At 42.5% G+C, this 17,524-nt stretch overlaps 2 protein-coding genes across 7 annotated transcripts in view; both read right to left on the reverse strand.

The window, feature by feature from the left end:
- The window catches only part of ZNF410 (zinc finger protein 410), a 44,658-nt gene extending 27,604 nt beyond the window's left edge, over positions 1–17,054 (reverse strand). For 2 of the 6 annotated variants that reach the window (XR_005718817.1, XR_005718816.1), the window contains exon 1: positions 16,753–16,977. The gene's annotated coding sequence lies outside the window, so the exon portion shown is untranslated. Of the gene's footprint in view, positions 1–7,738; positions 7,829–16,752 lie in introns of those variants that run through there. The other 4 variants (XM_040227529.1, XM_040227531.1, XM_040227530.1 and 1 more) reach the window with 4 other exon arrangements.
- Positions 747–2,177, reverse strand: LOC120853575 (cell cycle regulator of non-homologous end joining-like). The gene has a single exon (XM_040227533.1). It carries the CDS (start codon positions 1,969–1,971, stop codon positions 1,510–1,512), a length of 462 nt encoding a protein of 153 aa, XP_040083467.1. The 5' UTR covers positions 1,972–2,177; the 3' UTR covers positions 747–1,509.
- Positions 17,055–17,524: the final 470 nt, after the last annotated feature.

Here is a 17,524-nt window from a genome sequence, read left to right on the forward strand (position 1 = left end):
GACTGGTTTTGACATCATATTTTACATCTAATTGTTCTGTGTATCCCTTAACTGCTTATTGTAGATACAGATGATTTCTTTTTTAACTTCCCTACTAGTCTGTGTGTAGATGATTTCCTACCATTACTGGATGTTTGCCTTTACGAGTGAGCTTTCGTATTTCGTGATTTTCTTTTTTCTAGTTGTGGCTCTTTCTTTTCCACCTAGAGAAGTTTCTTTAGCAGTTAGTGTAACCTGGTTTGGTGGTGATGAATCACTTTAGCTTTTGCTTGCCTCTAAAGTTTGATTTCTCCATCAAATCTGAACAAGAACCTTGCTGGGTAGAGGATTCTTGTTTGCAGTTTCTTCCTTTTATTCACTTAATGTGTATCATGCCACTCCCTTCTGGCCAGCAGACTTTCTACTGAAAAATCAGCTGATAACATTGTGGGAGTTCCTTTGTATGTTATTTGTTGCTTAGCCCTTGTTGCTTTTAATATTTTGTTTACCTTTACTTTTTGTCATTTTGATTACTATGTGTCTTGGCATCTTCCTCCTTGGGTTAATCCTGTATGAGACTCTTTGCACTTCCTGGACTTGGGTGACTGCTTCCTTTCCCGTTAGGAAGTTTTCAGCTATTATTTCTTCAGGTATTTTCTCAGGCCCTTTCTCTCTTCTCCTTCTGGGACCCCTATAATGGGAATGTTAGTGTGTCAGATGTTGTCCCAAAGGTCTCTTAAAACCAGCCTCATTTTTTTTTTTTTTTCTTCACAGGGGCACTTTGTGTATTCTTCAGCATCTGTTACACTGACAATCTGTACAGCACGTGATCACCTCATCCCATGCCTGTGCAAAGCCACACTAAATAGAGGCAGAAACACGGACTCCAGTGTGATGTCTTGTCCTCTGTGTCTCTTTGGGGCTCCTATCCCACTCTTACTTTCTAACTGCCCAGGGGCTGAGGCCTAGAAAGGTGGCAGAAGGTGGCGGCCCAGGGGAGGAGGGCTGTCTGGTTGGTCAGGAGGCCTCCCAATCTGTACATGGAACAGCAGGCAGGTTCTCAGGGGGGAGCCCAGCCCTGGGGGAAGGTGTCTAGTTCAGGGTTGGACCAACAAGGGCTCACTGACCAACTGATATGTGACGGAAGTGATTTTAAAACAGGCTTCTTCCTTAAGGTGGCCAAACCATAGGAACTGCAGTGTACTTGGCAGCCATACTGGTTTTTCCTTGAAAATTATTAAGTTGACTCTCCAGTTCCAGTAAGTTTGACCCCCATGATCTCATTTCCCTGGAACCAGGTACCTGAATAAGACAGTGTTAAGCTCCCAGGCCCCTGAGCAGGGAGAGCAGAGAGCAGGAATTCTGGGGGGAGCTCACTTTGACTCCTCACCTCCCCCGGTGAATCCACCCAGCCCAGGGAGGCTTGACGCTGGGAGCAGAAGCTGTCACAGTCTGAGGGCAGCGCTCGGGCTGAGGGGAAGCCCAGCTTCCTTCAGCCGCTCTGAGCAGAAGGTCCTGGAAGTGTGTCCCTTAGCTGAAAAAGATTTCCCTGACGTACTTTAGCTCGTCCTGGTCTTCCTCGAGGCTTCTGCTGCAGGCCACGTCAGAACCCGAGGGCCCCAGGGCAGGGCCATCTGCCCCACGGTCCTCTTCCTCACTGTCTTCGCTTCGGCTCCAGTGGGGACTTGGGGACGGTGGCGCTGGGCTGGCCGGGGAGCGCTCTGGCTTATCAGCACCTGCCAGAGGTGGCAGCTCCAACGGCTTTTCCTGTTTTGGGTCCTCCTCAATGAGGATCCCCAGAGCAACGTGGACAATTTTGGCTTCATTCATGCAGTACACAGTCCTCACGGCAGGAAGTCTGGCTGCAGCTGCTGGCATCGTGGCTGGTCTCCTCTTGGGGGTCTTCACCTGCACCGCCCTCTTTTCAGCCACCTGGGCTGTCATCCATGTGGGCAGCACCCTCTTTTTATTCTCAGATTTTAAGGCTTCCATCTCTTTAGTCTCTCGTGAAGAGGAACCAGGGTCCAAGCTTAGTGACTTCAGGACAGCAAATCCCACTCTCTCATCACACAGAAGGAACTATAGGTCCGTTTGTCGTCAACAGGAGTCCATCTTTAATTCCTCGGGGCCGCGCGCCCTCCCTGGCTTCCGGGGAGGGCACGGGAGGCGGATCTGGACGGTGACCGGGAGCGGGGAGCCCCGCGGCCCGGCCCCCGCTCCCCTACGCTCCCGCACTTCCGGCTCCAAACTAGCCTCATTTTTTTTTTTTTTTCATTCTTTTTTTTCTGTTCTGCAGCAGTGATTTCCACCACTTTCTTCCAGCTCCCTGATCCATCCCGCCTCTTCTGCTACAGATTTCCTTCTAGTGTATTTTTCATTTCAGTTATTGTCTTCTACAACTCTGGCTGGCTGGTCTTTATATTTTCTAACTCTGTTAAAAACTTCTTGTAACTTCTCACTCTGTGCATCTATTCTTTCCCTGAGGTCTTGCATTATCTTTACAGTCATTACTCTAAACTCTTTCTCGGGTAGACTGCTTCCTTTCTCCATTTCACTTAGTTGATGTTTGGGGGTTTCATCTTGTTCCTGTCTGGAACATAATTTTTGCCATCTCATTTTGTCTAAATTTCTGTTTGAATTTTTGTGTATGTGGTAGGTTAGTTATGTTTCTCAGCCTTGGAAAAGTGGCCCTTTGCAGGGGATGCCCTCTGTGTCCCAGTAGTACACTCTCCTCTCGTCACCCAAGGGCCAGCACCCATCTGGTCCCAGAGCAGGTTCTGTAAGTATTTGCAGACTCAGTTCCACAGACTGTGGGGTTGTAGTTTTCTTGCTTCTGGTGTCACCCTGCTTATTTAATTTCTATGCAGAGTACATCATGAGAAACACTGGGCTGGAAGAAGCACAAGCTGGAATCAAGATTGCTGGGAGAAATATCAATAACCTCAGATATGCAGGTGACACCACCCTTATGGCAGAAAGTGAAGAGGAACTCAAAAGCCTCTTGATGAAAATGAAAGTGTAGAGTGAAAAAGTTGGCTTAAAGCTCAACATTCAGAAAACGAAGATCATGGCATCTGGGCCCATCACTTCATGGGAAATAGATGGGGAAACAGTGGAAACAGTGTCAGACTTTATTTTGGGGGCTCCAAAATCACTGCAGATGGTGACTGCAGCCATGAAATTAAAAGACGCTTACTTCTTGGAAGAAAAGTTATGACCAATCTAGACAGCATATTCAAAAGTAGAGACATTATTTTGCTGACTAAGGTCCATCTAGTCAAGGCTATGGTTTTTCCTGTGGTCATGTATGAATGTGAGAGTTGGGCTGTGAAGAAGGCTGAGCGCCGAAGAATTGATGCTTTTGAACTGTGGTGTTGGAGAAGACTCTTGAGAGTCCCTTGGACTGCAAGATCCAACCAATCCATTCGGAAGGAGATCAGCCCTGGGATTTCTTTCGAAGGAATGATGGTAAAGCTGCAACTCCAGTACTTTGGCCACCTCATGCAAAGAGTTGATTCATTGGAAAAGACTTTGATGCTGGGAGGGATTTGGGGCAGGAGGATAAGGGGACGACCGAGGATGAGATGGCTGGACTGCATCACTGACTCAATGGACGTGAGTCTGAGTGAACTCTGGGTGTTGGTGATGGACAGGGAGGCCTGGCGTGCTGCAGTTCATGGGGTCACAAAGAGTTGGACACGACTGAGAGACTGAACTGAACTGGTGTCTACCTGGTGGGCAGGGCTGAGTCAAGGGGCAAGGTGGCTGTGGCATCAGGAAGTCTTTAGGCAGCCTATCTGCTGATCTGCTGTGTTCCTGCCCTGTTGCTTGGCCTGAGGCATCCCAGGACTATAGGCTGTTGGGTGGGGCCAGGTCTTGGTGGTAATGACCCAAGCAAGATGTCAGCTGCCAGCAAGAGTTCACACAGATGAATATGCCCCTATATCTCTGCCAACAGTGTTGATCTCCTCAGGGTCAGCTGCAGTCACTGCCCGCTTCCCAAAGAGACCCTCCAAGACCATCAGGTAGGTCTGGTCCAGGTTCCTAAGAAGTCACTGCTTCCGCCCTAGGTTCTGGTGCATGTGAGACCTTATATGCACCCTCCAAGAGTAGAGTCTCCTGTTTCCCTCAGTCCTGTGGAGCTCCAGAAATGAAGACCCAAATGCTCCAGGTGCTCCCCCTTCAGAGGCCAGATCCCCAGGATGGGTAGCCTAACTTGGAGCTCAGAACTCTTACTCCTGTGGGAGAACTTCTGCAATATAATTATTCTCCAGTTTGTGGGGTGCTCTCCTGGGGAGTATGGGATTTGATTATATCAAGAGTGTGCCTCTCCTATCGTCTTGTGGCTTCTTCCTTGTCTTTGGATGTAAAATATCTTTTTGGTAGGTTCCAGTCTCTTTCACTGATGATTGTTCAGCAGTGAGTTGTGATTTTGGTGTGTTCATGAGAGGGGGTGAACTCAAGGTCCTTTTATTGTGCCATCTTATTTCCCATCCTCTAAATTCTTATTTTCTTAAAACTTAACTTTTCTTTCAGATTTTGGCAAATAAGTCTGCTTTATTTTGTACAATTTTTGCTAAAATTGGGAGCACTATTATATACAAAGTAAGCATACAGTATAAAATATATCAAGGATGGGAGTTTTCAATACATACCAAGGTAGAATGGAAAGTCAGAACAAGAAAGACTTACTCTACAAAAAAAGGCATTTAGAAGTACGTGAATAAATGTTTATTGCCCTGTTGGTTCAGTCCTCTTCCCATTGCTGGCTTCCAGAAATCCTCATTTTCATCATAAAAAAACTTATAAAATGTAAATGAAAAGGCTTGCTTTAAGTTTATCACATAAAATTAAGTGTCGTAAATCCGATTTTCCCTTTACATGTTTTTCTCACTTGAACACTATAACTGCTCAATGTAGTTTACCAATCCCTCTTTTCACAGAAGAAGGAACCAAGGTTTAGTACAATTATTTGTCCAAATTATTAAGCTGCAGAGCCAGCACTCCCACCCAGAGCAAGTTAGCAAAAGTAGTAATTAAATCCCTCTAGGTCTGGTCTTGAATCTTCAGGATTTAAGAATTCCTTTTTCCCAATTTCAGCTCATTTCAAGAAGCCAAGAAATTATCAAATGTTTGTTTAGGTTATCCTTAGGGTTCCTCCAACTTTAAGATTTCAGGATTGTAAAATCTCTAAGAAACTAGACAACTACTTACTGTCCTTTATATTTGTTAGTTTTCTTAGAAACTGATGGTACTGGCTCCATTTCTGATATCCTTACTAATGAAAAATTTTTTTAAATTAAGCATATGAATATGTGTACCAAACAAGGGGAAAAAATCAGATATACTAGATTTTAGACAATTTTACAAATCTGTCATAATAATTTAGAGAAGGGAGCTACCACCTCTCTTATAGTTTAAGAGCCATCTCTAGATCACCATTTCTCAAGGGTTCATGGTTATCTGTGACATTTCATTTTAGTGTTTTCATTTCAATGATAATTTTTTAAAAATTAACACCTATGTATTTTCTGGAACAAATCAGTATCCATATTACAACTGAGTTCTGTGTTTTTCCAGTAGTCATGTATGAATGTGAGAGCTGGACAATAAAAAAGGCTGAGTGCAGAAGAATTGATGCTTTTGAACTGTGGTGCTGGAGAAGACTCAAGAGTCCCTTGAACAGCAAGACCAAACCAGTCAATCCTAAAGGAAATCAACTGGAAGGACTGATGCTGAAGCTGAAGCTCCAATACTTTGGCCTCCTGATGTGAAAAGCCAACTCACTGGAAAAGACCCTGATGTTGGAGAAGATTGAGGGCAGAAGGAGAAGGGACGACAGGATGAGATGGTTGAATGGCATCACTGACTCAATGGACATGAGTTTGAGTAAATGCCAGGAGTTGGCAATGGACAGGGAAGCCTGGCGTGCTGTAGTCCATGGGGTTGCAAAGAGTTGGACACAATTGAGCGACTGAACAACAACTGAGTTCTACTATACAATCTTTGCCCAGTTTGTAGTTTGTACGTTTGCTGTATAAATAAAAGACAGACAAGTAGGTTGCAATACAACAGGCAGATGACCTCAAAAGAATCTGTACTGGAGCACTCAGTACCTTATCAAGTGTACTGGGTGGATCTCATCTTTAACACAGCCACCTGCTATGTACATTGAGCTATTTCTAGTCCCAATTCAAATTACCCATTTAAGAGATTTCAAGCACAATTCAAATGTTTTTTTACATAACAGCTTCACTGAGATGTAATTCACATATCATACAATTTACTCCAAGGGTACAACTATTTTTTAGTATATTCAGTTATATGACTGATCATAACCATGATCAATTTTACAACAATTTCATCACCCCCCAAAGGAAACCCATTAGTAATCCCTCCCCATTTCCTCCCAAAACTTCCTCTGACCAAGCCTAGGCAACCACTAATCTATTTTTTGTCTCTATGGATTTACCTATTCTGAATATTTCATATAAATGGAATCATACATGTAATCTTTTGTGCTTGGTTGCTTTCACTTAGCATAATGTTTCCAATGTTAACCCGTGTTACAGAATGTATCAGTACTTAATTTCTTTTTACATTATTCTACTGGATAGATATATTATACGTTTTATTTATCCATTTTTCAGTTGATGGTCATTTGGGTTGTTTTCCAATTTGGCTATCATCAATAATGTTGCTATGAAGATTCACATGGAAAAATTTTGTGTGAACATGTTTTTATTCTTTTGGGTATACATTTAAGAATAGAACTGATAAGATGATACAGTAACTGTGTTTTACCCTCTTGAGGAATTACCAGGCTGTCTTCCCAAGTAGCCGCACCACTTTACAATCCCACCAGTAGTGCATGAGGGATCCAATTTCTCCCTATCCTCACTTTTTAAAATTACATCTTTTTAAAGACAGCCATCCTAGTAGGTATGAAGTGTTAATTCATTGCAGTTTTGAGCTGCATAACCTGATGACTAATAACGTTGAGCATCTTTTCATGTACTTATATGCCATTTGTACATCATTTTTGGAGAAATGCTTATTCAGATCATTGGTCCATTTTTAAATTTAGTTGTCTTTTTATTATTCAGTTGTAAGAATTTTTTACATATTCCAGATACAAGTCTCTTACCAGCTAAAAGATCTGCATAAATATTCTTCCATTCTGTGTTATTTTCTTCTGAATAAGGCAACTCTAACTCTACTAAGTTACCAAATAATACCTCACTGAAATTGGCGTTCAAGGACTTCTGGCCAGTTTTAGATGAATATGAGATCTGATTATCATAAACTGCTTCACAATGCCTTCACATTATAAACACTATAACACTTGTATGATATTCTCTACATTGCTATTATTAAAGCTAAAATATAGTCATATCTTATGTATATTAGTGAATACAAAGCTAAATCTTTCCACTATTCAGTTCAATATTTAGTTCAGTTTAGTCACTCAGTCGTGTCCGACTGTTTGCAACCCCATGGACTGCAGCACGCCAGGCTTTCCTGTCCATCACCAACTCCTGGAGCTCACTCAAACTCATGTCCATCGAGTCGGTGATACCATCCAACCATCTCATCCTCTGTCGTCCCCTTCTCCTCCAGTCTTCAATCTTTCCCAGCATCAAGTATTATGCTCAACATTATTTCATTTCAGTAAAACAACATCTCTACTACATAATATGAATTTTAATTTACTTCTCATTTTCTTAGGTTTTAGTGTGGTTAACATCTATATACTTACTCATAAGGGCTTCCCTGGTGGCTCAGAGTAAAGAATCCACCTGCCAATGCAGGAGATGCAGTTTCAATCCCTGGGTCGGGAGGATCCCCTGGAGGAAGAAATGGCAACCCATTCCAGTATTCTTGCTTGGGAAATCCCATGGACAGAGGAGCCTGGTGGGCTACAGTCCACGGGATCACAAAAGTTGGACATGGCTTAGAGACTAAACAACAACTTACAAATAAAAATATAAATCCGTTGTAACAATGGACATAACACTGACAACCTAAATTGTACTAAATATCTGGTTCCTACCTACTTAATACATGGCCATCAAGACACATGAGACTGCTTAAGAAAACAATCTTGCTTCAGCATATATATTTTTAAAATTCCACTGACCTTACCATTGCTATTACTGAATTATCTATAAATTTGTTTTGATTTTATAGTTAAGGGCCGTCAGGTTCAATATAGGAGGGATAAGGATTACTTAGCTTTTTGTTTGAATACATTTAGAGTAATTACAATAAAAATAATTTACAAGTGTGAGGTGGGGGGAGTGTCCAGTGTTTTTCCTTCAAATGCAATTTACTTGACACTAGAGTGAAAGGCAACTCACTCCAGTATTCCTGCCTGAGGAATCCCATGGACAGAGGAGTCTGATGGGCTACATTCCATAGGATCACAAACAGTAAGACACAATAGAAGTGAGTTAGCATGCATGCAGAGTGAAAGGCATAGCTCTACTCTAAGGGCAGCTATTCTCAAGATAATTATGGGTCTCAGAGGAAATTTCTTCTCAGGATTTCTTATGCTGTTAATTAAGATAAGACATTAGAGATGCAACACCAAGTAGTATCCTGTGATTAAAGGATCACTCAACATCCTTGGAAAAGGAAATGGCAACCCACTCCAGTGTTCTTGCCTGGAGAATCCCAGGGACGGAGGAGCCCAGTGGGCTGCTGTCTATGGGGTCGCACAGTCGGACACGACTGAAGCGACTTAGCAGCAGTAGCAGCAACATCCTTTAATGTGGACAATCATTTGTTCATTCTTATTTTCTACCTTTACCTGGTGGACTGGTAAAATCTGTATTCTTATTTCCTTTTGAACAGAAAAATTACTAATTTAGTATCATAATAATAAAAGAGATAATGGTACTTAATTGTCAGCAGCAAAGGCCAGGCACATCAAATCATATTTTCCAAAAATCATACATAAAGAATCTTGGCTCTGGATAAAGAGTTTATAACAAAACAAACTGATCTCAGAAACCCAAGGATTGGTCTAATAGTACTTTTCAGACCCTTTTGCCCTCTATCTTGGGTAACAACTAAATTTTACTGCCTCTATGGTTCCCTATGGCCATCAAAGCATACTGCTTAAAGAAAATAATCTTGGTCTGGCACATATTGTATTTTTAGAAGCCCACTGATTCTGCCAGTGCTGTTATTGAATATATTATCCTATAGTCAGCCCAAGAGTTAAAAAGAATGCAGGCAACACAAACCTTTGCACAAACCAAAGCAAAAAACCTAAGAAGCTCTGAAATGTTCTGGGAACAAGTAGTGAGAGAACTTCTAACAACAGCAAAGTAGATTAAGGACAACAGCAATCTCTATGATCAGGACCATACGAAGAACAACTTTCCCTCTGCTTTTAGCCAAATAAATCCTAGGAACTTAAGTTTGATAAACTGTATTCTTTTTCTACAGTACATTCAACATCATCCAGCAAATTATGCATTAATACTAAGAAGCTAAGTTTAATAAAAAAGTTGAGGTGTCTAAAGCAGGAACATAAATTCTGCCTCTGTTTCTCTGGTTGAGACCTGGGCAAGCTACTCATCTTCTTGGCCCTAGGAAACTACTCTGAAATACCCAAATGAAATAGATATACCTTAAGCTTACTTACGTATCAGTTAACAGAAATAATGATAAAATTCTTCAGAAGCAAAGTTTTGCATAAATGCTTAAGAAACAAGCAAATCTATCAAATCCTTTCAGTTCAGTTCAGTCGCTCAGTCGTGTCCGACCCTTTGCGACCCCATGAATCGCAGCACGCCAGGCCTGCCTGTTCATCACCAACTCCCGGAGTCCACCCAAACTCACGTCCATCGAGTCAGTGATGCATGCCATCCAGCCATCTCATCCTCTCTCGTCCCCTTTTCCTCCTGCCCTCAATCCCTCCCAGCATCAGTTTTTTCCAATGAGTCAACTCTTCGTATGAGGTGGCCAACGTACTGGAGTTTCAGCTTTAGCATCATTCCTTCCAAAGAAATCCCAGGGCTGATCTCCTTCAGAATGGACTGGTTGGATCTCCTTGCAGTCCAAGGGACTCTCAAGAGTCTTCTCCAACACCACAGTTCAAAAGCATCAATTCTTCGGCACTCAGCTTTGTTCACAGTCCAACTCTCACATCCATACATGACTACTGGAAAAACCATAGCCTTGACTAGACGGACCTTTGTTGGCAAAGTAATGTCTCTGCTTTTGAATATGCCATCTAGGTTGGTCATAGCTTTCCTTCCAAGGAGTAAGCATCTTTTAATTTCACGGCTGCAATCACCATCTGCAGTGATTTTGGAGTCCAAAAAACTAAAGTCTGACACTGTTTCCACTGTTTCTCCATCTATTTCCCATGAAGTGATGGGACCAGATGCCATGATCTTCGTTTTCTGAATGTTGAGCTTTAAGCCAACTTTTTCACTCTCCTCTTTCACTTTCATCAAGAGGCTTTTTAGTTTCTCTTCACTTTCTGCCATAAGGGTGGTGTCATCTGCATATCTGAGGTGACTGATATTTCTCCAGGCAATCTTGATTCCAGCTTGTGTTTCTTCCAGCCCAGCGTTTCTCATGATGTACTCTGCATATAAGTTAAATAAGCAGGGTGACAATATACAGCCTTGACATACTCCTTTTCCTATTTGGAACCAGTCTGTTGTTCCATGTCCAATTCTAACTGTTGCTTCCTGACCTGCATACAGATTTCTCAAGAGGCAGGTCAGGTGGTCTGGTATTCCCATCTCTTGAAGAATTTCTGACAGTTTATTGTGATCCACACAAAGGCTTTGGCATAGTCAATAAAGCAGAAATAGATGGTTTTTCTGGAACTCTCTTGCTTTTTCGATGATCCAGCAGATGTTGGCAATTTGATCTCTGGTTCCTCTGCTTTTTCTAAAACCAGCTTGAACATCTGGAAGTTCACAGTTCATGTATTGCTGAAGCCTGGCTTGGAGAATTTTGAGCATTACTTTACTAGCGTGTGAGATGAGTAAAATTGTGCAGTAGTTTGAGCATTCTTTGGCATTGCCTTTCTTTGGAATTGGAATGAAAACACCTTTTCCAGTCCTGTGGCCATTGCTGAGTTTTCCAAATTTGCTGGCATATTGAGTGCAGCACTTTCACAGCATCACCTTTCATGATTTGAACTAGCTCAACTGGAATTTCATCACCTCCACTAGCTTTGTTCATAGTGATGCTTCCTAAGGCCCACTTGACTTCACATTCCAGGATGTCTGGCTCTAGGTGAGTGATCACACCAAAGTGATTATCTGGGTCATGAAGATCTTTTTTGTACAGTTCTTCTGTGTATTCTTGCCACCTCTTCTTAATATCTTCTGCTTCTGTTGGGTCCAGACCATTTCTGTCCTTTATCGAGCCCATCTTTGCATGAAATGTTCCCTTGGTATCTCTAATTTTGTTGAAGAGATCTCTAGTCTTTCCCATTCTGTTGTTTTCCTCTATTTCTTTGCACTGATCGCTGAGGAAGGCTTTCTTATCTCTCCTTGCTATTCTCTGGAACTCTGCATTGAAATGGCAATATCTTTCAAACTTTTCTCCTTTGCTTTTTGCTTCTCTTCTTTTCACAGCTATTTGTAAGGCCTCCTCAGACAGACATTTTAGTTTTTTGCATTTCTTTTCCATGGGGATGTTCTTGATCCCTGTCTCCTGTACAATGTCACGAACCTCCACCCATAGTTCATCAGGTACTCTATCAGATCTAGGCCCTTAAATCTATTTCTCACTTCCACTGTATAATCGTAAGGGATTTGATTTAGGTCATACCTGAATGGTCTAGTGGTTTCAAACTTCCCTAAACGTCTGCAAAGGAAAATACTATACACACTAGGCACCAATCAGCAAAGAAAGACAAAATGTCTTTATAATTAACCTGTTTTTGGTCCCATACCTCAGTGAAGAACTCTCATATGCTAGACAGGAATTAGTGGTAACACCATTTCCCAGAGTAGATATGGCCTAAAACCAATGCAGGCTACATGGAGAAATACTGGGAGGGAAAACCAGACCAAAGTAAACTAATCAAGCAATTAGGGAACAGAGCTGATACAGGTCTCCTGCCTCAGTCCTGAATGCCATACAGAAGGGCATGTATTCCAAACAGAAAGATGACCAGGGGCTTTTAATACTCTGCATCATGAAAGAAACAGAACATCATTGTGCCAGCCTCCAAAAAGTAATGTGATTCCACTCTAGAATACAAAGCCCAGAATACCAGTGTTGTTCTTATCCTCCTGAGGGAGGCAGAAAATGCCTTGACCTTAACTCGGTTTGGTAAAGAAGGGGAAGAGGGAGAGAGGATAAGAAGAAAGAGAAGAAACTGCAAAACACTGTGCTCCCTCAACTGGTCACTCCTCACAAAGGTTAAAATAAAGCACAAAAGTTCAACGGAGAGGCGTAATCTCTCTCCTCGTGTGCCAATCTGCTTCTCAGCTCCCTCCACTTCTACCTGTGGCTGACCACAGATACGGAAGGGAACAATACTCAGTAATACTTAAAAAACAAAAAATTCTACTAATGCTAATGAATTACAAAGACCAATATTTAAAATTTATAAAAGAGCAGTTTAAGTTTTGGTATAAAATGGTAAAGAAAGAAACAGAAAAATCAAGTAACTTTTTAATATCATATCTAGTATAAGATATAGCATGAGAGTTAATTAAATGTTAATGATAAAGTTGTAATGAGGGCTGATCAAAGACATCAGGAACACAGAACTGTGAAGCCAGAATGAATTTCAGAAACTGTAACGTTCATCCTGGGCCTTCCTTCTTCTCTTCCTGGGATGTTCTGGGGTGCCCCATTCCTACAGCCCTGATTTTTATTCCAGTCACCTCCCCATTTCTCTGCAATCCTCAGAGACAAATTTAAAGCCAATGATCTTCATGCTGCCAAATTTAATGGCTACTTTACTGTTTTCATCTTACCTAAACTTTGCAAAGGACAACTATTATTTTTGATTGTTCCACATTCATTCCCCCTGTTTAGGTGACAGGATCCACATTTTGTTTGGGGATCTACCCCTCCCTCACTGTATACATTCTTGGTGGGACTGTAGAGTAAGGTGTTCTTTCCTATCTTAATCAACTGTTGGGCAGTCAACTGATTTGTTCATCAGATACTTTAACTTAGAACATGAACTCTAAAAGAAGTAACTAACTAAAAGGTGAAAACTGCTATAGCAACCTGTTCATTCCAGTACTGCAATTATCAGTCTCCCCCTGGGGCTGCTCAGATTTCTGTCCTTTTCAAAGCCAGGGCCTTCAGCATTTCCTTTGATCCTGTGAGCTGCCCACATCCTTGTTATAAATTCCTCTTCTCAAGTAAATTGGTCATTTGCAATCAGAGTCAGAACTGATATTTTCCCTTGGAAGCATTGCCTCCTTCCACAAACACTTTACTTACTCTCTTTTGCCTCTAAGATTCTCATTTTAATCCTACCTCATTGGCCACTCCTCCAGTCTTCTCTGATAACTCCTATATTTCTCCTCCACTCACCTTCTAAATACTAATGTTCCTCAGGAGTTTGCAGGCCCTCTTCTCTTACTACATTATATTCTCTTCCTAGTGTGAACACATGGCTTTAAATGACATGGTCTCCAAAATTTTAACCTATAGCCTAGATATCTCCTCTGAGCTACAAACTTGTACATATAATTGCTTATTTGACATCTCTACCTGATGTTTTAATATCTCAAATTTAACATATTCAAAATGAATTCTCTCCCAACTCTGTTTCCCATCATCCTCTGCCAGCCCCTCTGACCACAACCCTCGCCACTCAAGGGAAGGCCACCATTCACCCCATTTAGAAGTTACTTTTATAACTTCTTTCCTTTGCTCCCAGTATGCAGTCCAGCTACAAGTCTGGACTTGAGTCTATCTCTAACCCACCTACTTCTACTGCCTCTACTCTACTCCAGGCCAACTCTTGCCTTAAAGTACCGTTACTGCCTCCTAACTGGTCTCCCTGCTTCTATTCTTTGCCTTCCTTCATTCTGTTCTCTTTGCATCATTCAATATCATCTTAAACTATAAATTTTCACATTTTCTTCATGTGGCTTCCCAATATATCTGGAAAAAATCCAAAATCCTTATCCAGGCCTATAAGGACCTATGTGATCCATTCCTGCCTCTCCAAAGACATTCAGAGTTGTTCTCTATTACTTATTCACCAAGCTCCACCAAATGGCTCTTCCTTAGTTCCTTGAACACATTTAGCTCTTTCCTACGCTACCGATTTGCGTGTGTCATTTCCTCTACCCAGGAATGCTTTCTCTTCTATTGGTTAGCTGTTTTTTTATTCTTCAGGGCTCTGTTCAGCCATCAACTCACATAAAAAGGTTATGTATGCCTGATCACTTTATCCAGGAAGGTTCCCCATAACCCCAGTTTTACTTTCTATCCATCCCTACTGTCTCCATTACAGCACCCATCACAATTTCTAATTCTTTTGTTTTTATATAGTATTCACTTTTTGTCTCGCTGTCATAAAAAAGGGCAAGCTTGTTTACAAATTGTAAGCTCCATAAACAAGGACAAGAACTAGTCTGTCTTGTTCACTACTTTATCTCCTAGCACCCAGAACCCATCATCTGGTGCCTGGCAGAGTACTGTATGTAATTCATAAGGAATTTAGGTCTCCAAGGGTCATTTCTGATACTATGAAGCTCTGAGATTATCTTTACTATGAGCTTTAAGGGCTTTTATGCAAGCTTCTCTGTAAGCAGCTAGTAGGCACTAAATAAACATTTGCATATTGAATGAATGACACCACAAATGATACCCAAATTTTTGTCTCTATTACTAACCTCTCTCTGAACTCCAAACTATTTCTAACTGCTTGCTAGGTATCCCCAAGTGGACGTTTATCTCAATTTTAACAATGTCCAAAATCCAGATTGTCATCTTCCCCACCAAACCTGTTCTTCTTCCCGTATTATCCATTTCAGTTATTGCCCAATTTTCCTCCCACTCAGCTACAAACTCTAGGTCTTGAACAATCTCTCTCATCCTCCAAAACTAAATAATCCCAGTGGTTCTGATTCCTCCAAATTTATTCCTACCAAAATGCACTGTTTAGGTTTTTCACTATCTTTCAACTCCAACATGAAAACAAGCTTCTAACTGGCCACCTTGCCCTTAAAATTCCCCTTTCCAATCCATATTTTATGCAGCCACTCGAGTTATCTTTCCAAAACACAGTTTATGTCACTTCCCTTGCCCGAAGTTCAGTGCCTCAGAATTAACAGTCAAATCCCTAAGCATGGCATTTTAAATATTCAACAGTATGTCCTCAAATACAGTTTCAGTTAAAGCATCCACTATACTCCTCAATGAATCCTTTTCTCCAGTACACACTGAACTGGCTACTAAATGAACACTCCAACCTATTTCAGTGTTCAAGATCTTTCCCTTGGGATAGTTCTTCAGTAATAAGACCCTCCAGTAATAAACGGTGCAATCCAGCTGTGATCTTTGAAATCCTTTCCTGTCTTCAAAGTCTAACTCATATGCCATCCTCCATGAAGACTCATCTTTTCCCTCCAGTCAAAACAAATCTATCCTTCCCTGGTGTTCTCACAACACACTTTAACCTCTCTTTAACAATTATCTCACCCTGCTTTGGGAGTTAGTTGTCTTCCAGCATGTTTTTCTCACTAGTTAAGGTTCACTGAATTTATTCATCCTCCCACTAACTCAGCACTGTGCTTGCACAAACTAAGCATTTAGGAAATATTTGCTGAATGAATGGGTAACCTTCATTTACAGGGGGTGCGGGTGGGGGTGTCAAAGCTAAAGATTAAGTAATTTGCAGAAAACGAGACCTCTACTTAGACGCAAAATTTAAAAAACTAGAACCTAAATCTTTTGAGCTTAGTTGACCTCACTATCTCATACGAAGACGGTGGAATTTTTCACTCCCTAACAATAACAAAATGCCCCTGGTTTTATTTTAAAATATTTCTTTCATCCTCTTTACAAATATGCTGTGTCGACCCTTGGGTCAAAATGAGGAAGAAGTACAAATTCTTAACTTCCAAGTTAATAATATTTAACTTTCAAATGAATCCTAAGTGCATTTCAGAGTCTCATGAGCAAGGGGGATAAACTTTAATAAACTAATTGAATTCTTTTCTCCGAAGAGACTTCAGAGGATAAATACAACCTGCGAAACGAATACAGGCGGTAAGCACTCACAGCCCCACTCTCGCCTTCAAACGACACGCGAAGGAGAAACCAGCGGCCCAGCCCCTCCGAGTCGGCAGTCTTTCTTCTTCTTGTCCCAGAAAGTGGACATATGGAAGAAGAGAGTAGATCTGGGGCTGAAATATCCAGGGCAGAGTCGCCCTGGCATCATTGTTCCCCGACTACAACGACCTAGTGAAGGGCCCCAAGGTTGGCGGGCGGGCCTCACTTGCGGGTGCTGTCTGGGAGCCCCCGCTCCGGGCACTCGCTGACTCTAGCTTTCTCAGGTCGGTCTTGTCCCCATGTCCCTGGCCCCCAAACCAAGTAAAGGAATCGAAACACCGGCCCCAGAAGCCCTCGAGGAGAAAAGCCGAGGGCTTCGGACTCGCCGCTCCAGATCCGGGTGGGGTGCCCCGGGGGCGGTTTCCCGGTCCTCTCCGGGGACAAAACTCGGCCCGCGCCCCTGAGAAGCCGGCGCTGACTTCCTCCCTCTCGGAGACCACCCAGCCGAGCGGGTATGGTCGGGACCACCCCAGAACTGACCTTCCAGTCCTGGGCAGCAGTCCGTCCGTCAGTCGGTCCCGAATTCTGTCCACACAGAGCGTCTTCCGGCTCCTGCCGGAAGCAGTTCTAGCGCGGGACAGGAAGTTTGGCCGCCCCCACGCACACACCCACTCGCTTGCCTCCCAGCCCCGCGACTGTAGCGCCGAAGAGGGTTCCCGCCCGGTGGCCTCAGGCCTGCGCGGGCCAAGCTGGTGGCGCAGGGCTTGGCTCTGGGAGGGTAGGATCTGCGCTTTCCCGCCTCCCACTCATTCCCTCTCGGCCTTTGTAGCTCCGTGGTCTGCGAAGCCCGAAAAAACGGGGTCAGTCAGTTCTAGTCGTGACGTCATTGCTTCCCTGCTGCAACGGACGGGGTAGTTTTTCCTGTCAGCTGAGATCAGTACAGGTTGCAGTGGAGGCAAGCGAGAAAGAAAAGATCACTACTTAAACATTTATCACAGTTCTCTCAGTGAAGAGGACTTTGAAGCTTAAGTGCCAGAGAAGGGAACTTCCAGAATAGTTCTGCATTGCATACCGGGCGGGGTAAAAAATGGAGACTCAGGTGTATAACTTTTTTTGGGAATGTGGATTCCTTAGTCTTCGTTCTGTCAGTACATTCGGATGTAAAGAGCTCTCGGATGTCCACAGGTGGCTGGAACCCTTGCGTTTCAGGCTGGATGCCACAACTTAGAGCTTTATGTGTCTGACTTGAGTTTTTGAGATTAGTAATTTTTGAATACTTGCTGGGTCCCAAAGGATGAAGGAGAGACTCAGC

This window comes from Oryx dammah, unplaced genomic scaffold, assembly GCF_014754425.2.
Source record: "Oryx dammah isolate SB20612 unplaced genomic scaffold, SCBI_Odam_1.1 HiC_scaffold_26, whole genome shotgun sequence".
NCBI classification, from domain to species: Eukaryota; Metazoa; Chordata; class Mammalia; order Artiodactyla; family Bovidae; genus Oryx; species Oryx dammah.